Raw genomic sequence first — 11,740 nt, 5'->3', positions numbered from 1 at the left:
TAACCAGAAAGGCCACTCCAGCTCCCGTGTGAATGAGCAATCAAAAAGGCGAGAGCTTGGAGTCTGAGACCAGGTGGGAAACGTTGCTGTAAGCCGGGAGACAGGGAGGGCCTGAACACACAAAGCGGCAGGGAGGGAGGACGCCACTCGGGTCCCCTGACCGCCTGAGCCCTGCGCAACGGGGAGGGAAGAGACTCGGGGGTTCCAGGCATTCCCGGGAGTGTCCTTCACCAGACAGGAAATACAGGAGGGGAGACCACCTGTCTGGAGTAAAGATGAGCCCGGATTTGGACTGAGAAAATGTGCTGTGCTTGTCAGACATTCATGGGGCGAAGGCCGATCAGTCCGGGTTTGGAGGTCAGGGGAGAGGTCTGAGCTGATGGCACAGTCACCCTCTGTTGATCACGGTCCGACCAACTGGCAAGATTAAAGGTGTTCCAGCCCTCATGTCACCAGGGACAGTTCGGGTATGTGACAGACACGGGTATGTGGGGTGTAGCAGGGAGAGGTGAGCCAGGCCTAGAACTCCTCCTTGACACATGGAGCACGGGGCCCAGAAAGGCAGCCTTGCTGTGTGGAGGCACCGTGGGCCGAGAGCAGGCTTCTTGCCAAGATGCCTTAAGGAAGCCATGTAAGGGAGAGTCCAAGGGCTGAAAATGTTGACCTTCAAGCCAGAGCCATGGTACCGACACAGGAAGCCTCAGGAAGCCTCCCTGAGTGGAGCAATGTCACAGAAAGGTTTCCTGAAGGGCACACCAGGCCGTCCTACAAAGGGGCCAGCCCCATGCTCCCAGCCCCTGGAGCTGTTCATTGCTCACGAAGATGGCTGATCTTGGAACCAGATGCCTTGTAAGATTCACATATCCTGGGCCTTTAATATATTTAGTGCTATCACAACTGGAAGTATTTTAACTTGTATTGCCAATGAGCTCTACTTGGAGTTGTTGGAGAAAGGGATGCATCCTTATCTGGAAAAACAGCTCATTCCCAAATGAGCTGTTTTTCCAGATAAGGATGCATCAAAATGGAAACTCCCCCATCAAATGAATCCGCAAACCCACAGGTGCCACTCGGTGGGGCTTGGGGTTCACCCGGGGGGGCTGTGCTCAGATTTCCACCTTGAGACTGTTTCTGCATTCATGCTTGCCCAGCACCAACAGGGGGCTAAGACGAGAAAGACAGCGAGATGCTTTCAAATGCTACTTGGAGCATGCACACAAGGATGCTGCATCACTAGAAACAGCAAAAACGTCTGCTGGAGGAAGGGTTAAATGTACCACACTGTTCAGACTAAAACTCGAGGAGATGAGGAGAATACAAACATGCTGAAAGGCTAAGGGAGACCCTCATGCTACACGTAATTGACCTTAATTATAAATACATTTAAAGGTCTGGAAGGGTGGACATGGAAGAGTGTCTACAGGGCTACAGAAAGGAAGGCGAGCTGGGCTGGGCCACAGGGAGGGAGGCTTTGTGTTTCGCTCCATTCCCTACTAAATTGTTATATATTTTCCAGCGAACACATATTCATGTATTACTTGTGTCATCTTGGAAAACAAAAAACTCTTAACTCTTGTGCCCTCAGGAAGAAGTTTCTCCTCTTATTCCTGATGATATAAAAGCAGATCTGTCTCAGATCCCAGCTGATTTGGTAAGGACCGGCAGTTAGGGCGGGGACACGCCTAAGGTTAGAGTCACACCCTAAGCCAGGAAGAGGCTACGTGGGAGAATCTCTCCTCCAAAAAATCAGTCCCGCCATTATCGATCCTTCTGGGAGGACCCAGATGTGGCTGCCAGGTCTGATAATGCGAGTGGATTCCTGGACACAGCTATGTCAGCATGAACGAGGTAGGATGGAAACACGCTTCCTCCCACTCGTGGTGTTCCCTCCAAGGGGCCGCCAGCAGTGTGACCTTCACCCGCCTCACCCACTCTGGGCAAGAAGCCTGCCCAGACAGCACAGGCCCGGGCTGCTCCCGGCGGTGGCCATGGTGAGGGAGTTGGCCAGAGCTGCCCATGCCAGGAGGGGAGATTTCTTTAATTCTAGGGTTCAAAAGTAGAAAACTGTCAGTGTCTGGATGTACCCAAATTCCACAGATAAGCCTCTGAAAGACTTTAAAAAAAAAAAAAAAAAGAATGTTCTGGGCTGGAGATGTATGTTATCTTTTATAGATAACCACTTGTCATGCTTAAGAAAGAATGTTCTGTTATTCAGACCACCTGGCATCTATGATCCAGACCACTGGACATCCCGAACATGCTATCCTGAGCCAATCTGAGGGCCAAGAATGCAGGACTGACTTTTCTCAAACATGTGCTTTCTACTATTAAAATGCTCAGTTTTCTTTCTCCTCTGGAACACACTGGGTATTTTCGAGCTGTGTCTTCAATTTGCAAATCCTAGGACCTTTGAATAAAACGTTGTCATTTTTATTAAAAAAAAAAAAAGGAAACCCATCTGTCTACAAATAAAATCCATATTCTCCCACACAAGCTTTGTCAGGCTCACCTGGGGTATTTTCAGCTACTTTTCCCTTCATTCTTTTGTCCTATTTTTCAATTGGTTTACAACTCAGCAGGAGAGAAGGGAACTATTTACTGAGCCATTCTGAATTTTCAACAGTGAAGGAGGTTGCAGAAGACCAGGTTTTTAACAGCCAGATTTTAAAAGCGGTATCAGAGGGACTAAACTTTATAGATACATCAGTTTGCGAACCGGCCCCAGCCAAACCCTTTTTTCAGAGTGCAATAAACGGGAACACTTAAAGTCGACAGCACTCCCAGGGAGAGAGAGATCAAGGCCATGCCAGGAAAGAGCCTGGTCTGTTCGTGCCTATTTATCTTGAAATTGATGGTATTCTGTTTGGACCTAGAATAGAATTTATTCCCTTCTTGTCTTTCCAAATCCTAAATCCTATCAGTTCAGTCATGAGACATCCTAACTTCTTCCTACATTATAAATCTGATATCATACATCAAGTTTAGCCAGGCTTAGTCAACTATAATATTCTTTCATACTTTTATGGTGATCCCATATCTACTTAGCATCCTGCAGAAAAAACATGAGGAACAATAAACAATTATCGGCAGCTTTTACTGCCTGTTCCTAAGTCACTGGCTTTGTGCTTAGGTAAACGAAGCCCGTCTCTCCCCTGGCTTCAAAGGCTTAGAATCCAAACGGCAAATTGCAAAAGCACGGTGACAGGGTGGGGCAGCAGCACTAGCCTCCTGGCCAGTGAGGCTAACTGCAGATGGGACGAAACGTGAGATGTGTTGTGCCTGCTCCCTTTTAAGCTGCCCCTTAGTAAGATGCTATCAGTTTTAAATAAGCTGGACGTATCACTCGACCAACAGAAAATGGAAATATAAAGATTTTCGTACATGCAAGATAGGATGGGATTTTATAACATCAACCTGAAATACACTACATATTTGCTGATTTTAAAAACAAATGGAAGGGGGGAGAGAAAGAAGTGGGTCTACTGGACACAGACCCCGCTGCACTAGTTACTGCTGACAAGCCACCACTTCTGGTAGACACATGCCTCTCCTTGGCTGCCACAGCACAGCGTACACAGGAGCCCACCCAGCCAGTCCTCGGGGTGTGGCTTGAAGCCCCTCGTCCTCGACGGCCCACGAGGAGGTTCCTTTTCTGAAACCCGGATGTCTCTGTGTGCTTCACTGACATTTTAAACATCACCGGTTCTCTAAGATTTGTTCACGTCGAAAGCACCTTGGCACGTCCTGATGCACAGGCTGCGATACCCCTGCCTGCGCCTCGGGGATGGGGTCCGGGACGTTTGTGCTCCGCCTGCCGTCACATCTTTTCTATGAAGACCCACAAGGGAGGCGGCCCTCAGGTCTCGGCGCCAGAGCAACCGTGTGAAGCAACTGTGTGACCCAATTGTCTTTAAATGATGTGCTTACACTTGTTTTTAAAGTTATCATCGCAATACACCTGCTTGGGAACGACACTGAAATGGTCTGTGGGGGGATGTGTGGTGGGCTGTGGGCATTCGCTGTACTGGGTCTGACGACGGCGTTCTCGGGGTCACCTGGCATTGCCCTCCTCATCAAACGCACCCAGCTGCACCCCCTCAGCCCCTGGGCCAGACAGCAGGGTGCTGTTAGCACCAGAGACGTGGGTCCAGGAACTCTGGAAAGTTCCCTGGGAAGCGGTGGGCTCACGCGCTGGTCAGGACCCCAGGTCCACCCCACAGGCCCGTGGACGAGCTGTCGTAAGGACACAGCACCTGTGCAAGGTTTTGGCCTGAGGTGCAAACCTGACTTTAATCATGAAGAAACATCAAACACAGAAGAAATGTTCTATTTTTAAAAGGGGGGAAGGGCTACGTTCTCCTAAAATGTCAATGTGATGAAAGTCAACGACAGACTGGGGGAACACTCAAGAGTAGAAGAGGCTAAAGACTCTCGACAACTCAACGCATGGCCAGATCTCGGGCTGCCGGGGCGGGGACCTAAAGGCACCGAGGGCTCAACTCACGAACCCCGGGAGCGCACGGGTTAGACAGGAATGTCGTACCAACATTAAATTTACTGAAGTCAGCTACAGCCATGCCACCCTGAACACGCCCGATCCCGTCTGATCTCGGAAGCTAAGCAGGGTCGGGCCTGGTTAGTACTTGGATGGGAGACCACCTAGGAAGACCAGCTGCTGTAGGCGTCAAAAAATTTAAAAATAAGGGATCGTAAGCTGACAAGGTCCTTGCAATCTGTGAGGTCAACCAAAAGGTGCCTCACCTAAAAAAAAAAAAAAAAATTACTGAAGTCAATAATCACATGATTCTGCAAGATAACATTCTGATTAAGGAATACTGTGCACTGAAGAACTTAGGGATAAAGGGCCATAGTGGATATATGTCCTTGAATGGTTCAGAAAACAGACCGTGTGTGTAGAGAAAGTAAACAAACAAACGAACAAACGGGTACACTGCCAATGGTCTGTGAATGTGGCTAAAGCACATGCAAGTGTCCTCTGTGCTATTTTTGTAACTTTTCTGTGCTTGAAATTATTCCAAGAGTTAAAAAAGAAAAAAAAAGAAGCCCCCTACCTTAGACTACACAATTTCCAATGTGGCAGTTACTTTAAAAATAAAATAAAGTTTCATTCGTTTCCTATTGATTTGCTCATTGGTTCCAGCCCTTGGCCCCCCATCGAGCCCCTCCAAAGGGAAGAGCGACCTCCTCCCCCACCCCCACCCCAGGAGGCTGTCTTCCAGCAGCTCACTCTTCAAAACATCTCTCTCTACCTTCTGGGACTTTACAGACACCTCTGAAATGTCAATGTCATTTTCTACTGGTCTTTCATGTTTTCAGGTCCTTTAAATTGGGGGCGCAGGGCGGGGGGGGCAGACCATGGGCACAGAGCCTCACCGTCCCGGGCCTCGTGAAGTCCACGCTGTGCGCCAGGCTCTGCCGCATCTGGTTACTGAAGAGGCGGGCGCAGACGCTCTGCAGGTACTCCGGGGTGATCTGCAAGGGGGGCACGAGGACGGCCGGTGAGAGGCTCACCCAGAGACGGCTGGGGCGCCCCGGCATGCGCGAGAGCTCCCTCTCAACAGGCTGTCTGCAAGGCGCGGAGATGAAACTTACTCTGTCGTCAGAACTCGGGATTCCAAGCACTGAGCCCGACAGAAAAAACAGCTATCACGACTCCAGGTCTGATCGTGCGAATCGCACTTTAAATTACAGAATTCCACTGGATGGACTCCCACTGCCATGTATAATAAACTGATTTTAAACCGCTTTGTTGTTGCTAATTCAGGTGATGAAGTCACTGTAGTGCAAAGGACTCTGGGCTTAAAATCAGAAGATCTGGTCTCAAGCCGTAGACTCCTGAGAAGACCGACAGCTCTGCCTCTTGCCCTCACGGCCTGTCGAGCGGAACGAACAGCGTCTGTCTGTGGGTCGTGGTGAGTGGGGAGAAAGAGATCACGGATATGCCCAGCACACGACAGTGGCTTGGTAAATGCTTACTGAACGAGTGAGAGTCATTTTTATAAATTATCAAGCGCTTGACAGCGCGAGGCTGAATTATTATGCCCATCGACGCTACTGTATTACGGAGCTTTCCTTTACCGTCTCTCGTAACTCTCTCGTGAGCGACCGTGATTCAGGATTGACACATGACGTCTAAAGCAGTAATCTAAAATTTTTTGCTTTCCACTTTTTAATAAATAATACATACGCTTAAAATGTCCAAGAGTCAATGCCGCCGCTCCCCAGCAACCCACCCTGGAGGTGACTATCATGAAGAGCTGTGCGTCCCTCCAGACTTTCGTCCGCGCCTGATTGTTTAAGGGGACGTCCTTTCCCTCGGCCTCGGGCTTCCCTGTGGTGAACTTCCTCCCCCTCCCCCTCGCTCCCTCATCCCCTGACAGCAGGACCACTCTCGGGACTGGTGGACTGGAAAGGGCTGGGAATGCGGGACTAGTCCCTGGCCATCTCTCGACACTCAGGTATAAGCACCTCAGACAGAGAAGGGCCCCATCACGAGGCTGCGCCTCCTACAGTATCCCAAGTCCATTTCTTCCTATAGTATCAAAATTTAAACGTTCCTTTTCATTCTGTATTTTTAACCTTTCCTTTTACACCTGTTCCTTCCCTACAACCTATAAATGTGTTCAAATATATTTCATATTAAAAAAAGTATCTTCCCCTTTGTCTCCCCTAGGTCTTCGTCTGTCGACCGCCCTCTCAATATTCCTCCTTCACAGCCAAGGTCCTTGAAAGGACCCACTGCTGCTGCCTCCCTGCCCTTTGCCCTCCAGCACGCTGGGATGGAACTTCATCTGCGCCGCTCCACAGCAGCTCACGTGGCACGGGCACCGATGCCCTTCTGAACGTCAAAAACTTAGACACTTTTCAGTCCTGCTTTTCTAGAGTCTTCTGCGGCTTTTGAGGCTTTGGGTCAACCCCTCATTCCTGAACGGTCCCTTCTTTTGCCAGCAGAACCACTTCTCTAAGAAGGAAACTGAGCAAAGGGCATGAATACACAGTTGACTAAAACGCAAAATATAAACGGCCAATAAACACATGTAGATATATTCAGCCTCCTACATAATTCAAGCAATATAGATCGAAACATTCAGAATACTAAGTTCTGCTTACCAAACCGGCAGAGATTTCAAAGTACAATCTTGTCTAGTGCTGGGAAATGTGTGGAGAAACAGACACGCTGATAAACTACTGGGGTTGGGAGGCAGGCACTGTTGAAATCGTAGGAGAAATGATTTGATAATATATATCAAAACTTTAATGCCCACAGCCTAGCAATTCCACTCTTAGTATCTCACCGATATTGATATTCAAAGGGCTAGCGTATGTACAAGAATGCTCATTGTAACATTTTTTGTTACAGCAAACAAAAAAATCTCAATGCTCATCATCAGACTGCTGACCAGCTATGGTTCGCCCTTACGATGGAATAACGTACAAGCATTCAAAAGAATGAGGAAAGAGTGCCAAGATATATCAAAAGTAAAATAGCAGGTTCCAGAAGAGTAGTGACTCATACGATCCCAAGTAAGTACGTGTGGGTGGCATGCACGTGTGGGCGGCATGCACGTGCGCGTGTTGTGTGTACACACACGCAGGCGTACGCGTAGAGATGTTCCAAAATAATACACGGGAAGATGTTGATCTTGAATATCGATGCGGAGGTGAGGCTAAGGAATTATGATAAAGGTGGCCATTCAAATTAGTGAAGAAAGAAGTAAATAGTTGTGGCTCAAACGGTTATCTGTTCTTGGCAGGGGAGGGAGGAGTAGATTTCTCCCTAACATCATCTATCAAAATAAATTCCGTATGGATTAAAGATTTAAAGGTCTAGTTAGAACAATTAAAAACTAACTAACCAAACGACAGGAGAAAAGTAAGGTGAGTGTTTCGGCTCCTTCAGTGGGAAAAACTATTTTAATAATACTGTGAAAAGGCAGAATGGGTAAAGGGAAAAACTAACAGATTTGGCTACACAATCATGTAAACTTTACTAAAATCAAGAAACATAAAAAAGCCAGCAACCAACAGGAAGATATTTACAAAAGACGATCTGAGAATGACCCGTGTCTAAATACCACGTCCAAAGCTGAATTCCTGACTGTCCCCTAAGCCTGCTCCGCCCGAGCCTTCTGTCTCAGCTGGTGGCAGTGCCATCTTTCCAGGGGCTTAGGCCAAATGCTCGGAGTCGTCCTTGACTCCCATCTCTGTCCCTGTCTCTCCCCAGCTCCAGTCCAGCAGGAAACACTGTTGGCTCCACCTCCCACCACACCGGGTGACCACGTCTCCCACGGCCCTGCGACCCCCAGACCAGCCGGGCCTCCTCGCTCGACCGCAAGACGCTGACCCCGCCACCGTCCCCATCTCCGAGGTGACCCTGACCCTGCCATAAGCTGTCCTAGAGCAGCGGCCAGGTGATCCCCTCACGCAGGCCAGACCAGGCCATTCCGCTGCCCCGCTCCCAGGCTGACTGGTAGGAAAGGTCCCCCGCCTCGCCATGGCCTCGGCCCCCCACGGCCTGCTGTGCCCTCGCTCCCCACCTCACTCGCTCTGCTCACACCAGCCCCAAGCGTCACTCCTCAAACATACGGTTCACGCCCACATTTGGCCCTTTGCAGTGGCTGCTCCTTTGGCCTGGAGTCCTGGAAGAGCCCCAGAGAATGCCTAATTCGCTCGCTCGCCTCTCCCGAGTGTTCACTCCAACACCAGTTATTATCGCCGAAGCTCACCTCCCGCCCGCACACACGCAGCCCCCCAACTCCCATCCCTCTTCCCTGCTTCGCTTTTTTTTTGTGTCTGAAAATACTTGTCATTTTCAAACCCTCTACATAATTTACTTATGTACTATGTTGATGTTTACTGTTTATCAGCTGGCTCCCCTCCTGGAACGTGCCCTCCATGACAGCAGGGGCCTCTGCTGCCTGATGTACCCCAAATGCCTAGGATGGGGCCTGGCATGTAGCAAGCCTTCAACAAATCTTTGTTAAACGAATGAAAAAAGCATGTTAAAAAGGCTTGAATTCATGTGTAATCAATGTAATATATATTTAAATCCTGAGATACTATTTCTCACTGATCAAATTTGCAAAATACAAAAATTTTAATGAGCATCCCCAAGACGGGCACGAACTCTCGGTGGAATGAGATTGGCATAAACCTCCCCAGAGAACCTCAGCAGGGATGTCAACCTAGAAAATAACTTTGAAAGATGTTAACACAGGCTCGTCCCCAAGGGCGTCTGCCACGATATTTATAATTTATAAAAGTGTAAACCTGGAAACCACCTAAACGCCCAACAGTAGGGGCCTGACACTAAGTGAACTGTGCTTCTCCATGTAATGGAAAACTTCTACCACCACTAAAAGTGAGGCATTGGGGAATAATAGTTAATGGCTTCAGTATTAAGGAAAAAGGCAGATTAGAGAACTGTGTGTGAACGTGAGTCCATTTTTATAAAACGTGTCTAAGGAATGAAAGAGTGTGGAGTGTTAATCAGAGTTTGTTACGAAGCGACATGATTATAGGTAATTTTATTTTTGCATAGTTCTATATTTTTGAAATTTTCTATGATACATATTATTTTGTAGTTGTATTTTTGAGTTACTAAAACAATTTTATTGATGATAAAATTATATAAAGCTGAACACGCACAGGCCTGCAGAGGCGCGCACAAGTACAAGTAAAACTGGGGAAATCGAAATAACAGCTGGACTGCACCAGCGCCAACATCCCGGCGGAGATATCCTGCTGCAGCTTTGCAAAATGTTGCTGGGCAGAGTGAACGAGGCTCTCGCTGCATTGTTTCTTAAAAATGCATTGGACCTACCATCATATCCATTTTAAAAAACTGTATTCCACAAAGAGATTTTATTATACTTTCTACTTTTTCTGAAGTAAAGCACTGGAGTCATTCCTATTCAAGTCAGGGACAGCACGAGGGTGCCCACGATCACATCATTCAACAATGTCCCATGGTCTTAGTCAATAAGAAAAAAATGTTATGACATATAACGAAAAAAGCAAACAAAAATACCACTATTTAAAGATGGTATGACTGCCAATCTAGAACATGGAGAATCAATCAAGAGGTTCTGTCGGATTAACAGAGTTCAGAAAGCTAGCTGGATTGAAATCAGTATAGAAGAATCTATAGCTTCCTATCTTACCAGCAGGATATCGCTCCCTCTTTTTTATGCCACTACATAATACTTCTTTGCTATCAATTTATTCTTTGCTGACATCAAGAATAAGGTGTAGGGAAATAAAGACATGGTGGGCAACACGTCAGGAAAAACGGCTAAAATACTGCAGGCAGCATGAGAAGCAGTGTGGGGGGTCAGCTCAGTCTCCTGTGTGCAGGTGCGCTTTGTGAAACAGCGACAGGTGTCACGGCTGGGAGGGGCCAGGAATCACTGTTAACACAGCCCACGCCCATGCTACCTCTTGGTCTCTAAACAGACGTGAACGAATAGGGGTCTTGCTTACCATCTTGCCGCTGACCGTGGCCTCCAGGGAATCCACCAGCTCCGCCGTGACCCCGATGAGGTTGTGGTAGTCCGCCTGGATCTTATTGTACCGTTTCAGGTAAGTCATCGACCTGCGCTCAGCTTCTACCAGCTGCTGGTGGAGCTGCTGCAACGTTTCTAGGAAGACAATTTATATTTATGTTAAAAGAAAACAGTCAAAAAACCCCACGAAATAAAAAATAATTAATACTATGTCTATGATCGTAAATATTTTGTTGTGAGATGAACTCGGCGCTGTTTGTGTTTCACACTTTATGTCATACCACATTTAGTTACAGAGTGCTTTGTAATCACTGATTTTTTTTTTTTTATGTCTTATAAAACTGAATCATCTCTGGTTTTCCTAACAAAATCTATTTCCTTGACCAAATCCCATGCAATTTCTTTTAGTTCTTCTCTTTATGAACAAGAAACAAACAACATTTCTTTTTATAATCAGATCACAAAATAGTTGAACCAAACCTGCAGCGTCTTCTGTTTTTGCCCTAGGAGGCCGTTTGGGGAACAATTCGTAACCACAGGACGGTTCTTCGTTTTGAGTAAATGTTGGGGCTGCTTGACTGACGCTGGAGAAAACTAGAATTTAGAAGATTCCAGGCGCTCCTTCTGCCATTTTGATAAAGCATAAACCACCCCACTGGGCCTTTGGGCAGGCAGCTTGGGAAGGTTCTAGCCTCTTAGAATCCCCACCGCGTCCTCCCATGGGCAGCACTCGATGGCCAAGCCGCCTGGGCACGGCTGGAATAGGCAAATCTTCATCGGTGCCAACGCTCCTGCCCCGTTCGACTTCACCCCTTCGCCGGAATGCTACGTTTTGGATGGAAGAAATCCAAGTTCACTAACCCTCTATTGTCCCAATCTAGGCTCCGTGTAATGTCTAAAGTCTTCATGTTAGGACATATTCCGTGTATACAGAGCGAGGTTTTAAAATTATAAAGATCCAGGCTCGAATCCATACTTTACCACTTGCTGGCTGGGTAACCTGGGGCAAAATATGTAACTTCTCTGATTCTCATTTCTTAATCTATAAAATGGGGGAAATGATAATGATCTTGAAGATTTACTGTGAGGAATAAATGACAGATAGAACTCAAAGTGCCTAGCCTTGAAAAAGTGGCAGAAGGGTTATATATCCTGAAGCAGTGGTATGCAAACTTTGAAATGCACCAGAATCATCCAAAAATAAAGACGATCAA

The 11,740-nt window shown here is 47.4% G+C and overlaps 1 protein-coding gene and 1 non-coding gene across 2 annotated transcripts in view; one reads left to right on the top strand and one right to left on the bottom strand.

The window, feature by feature from the left end:
* ARMC9 (armadillo repeat containing 9) overlaps window positions 1-11,740 on the bottom strand; it is a 103,892-nt gene that overhangs the window by 69,385 nt on the left and 22,767 nt on the right. Inside the window, exons 9-10 of the mRNA XM_023523855.1 lie at window positions 10,504-10,661; window positions 5,395-5,493 (exon numbers count right to left, since the gene is read on the bottom strand). Of these exons, the coding sequence (XP_023379623.1) occupies window positions 5,395-5,493; window positions 10,504-10,661 (257 nt within the window). The remainder of the gene's footprint in view (window positions 1-5,394; window positions 5,494-10,503; window positions 10,662-11,740) is intronic.
* On the top strand, window positions 4,566-4,684 carry LOC111732082. Its single transcript, XR_002777413.1, has one exon. It is a non-coding gene; the product is annotated as a 5S ribosomal RNA (ribosomal RNA).

Source organism: Pteropus vampyrus, unplaced genomic scaffold, assembly GCF_000151845.1.
Source record: "Pteropus vampyrus isolate Shadow unplaced genomic scaffold, Pvam_2.0 Scaffold423, whole genome shotgun sequence".
NCBI lineage: Eukaryota > Metazoa > Chordata > Mammalia > Chiroptera > Pteropodidae > Pteropus > Pteropus vampyrus.
The sequence above is the reverse complement of the archived record's forward strand: the minus strand, read 5'-3'. Positions and strand labels throughout refer to the sequence as shown.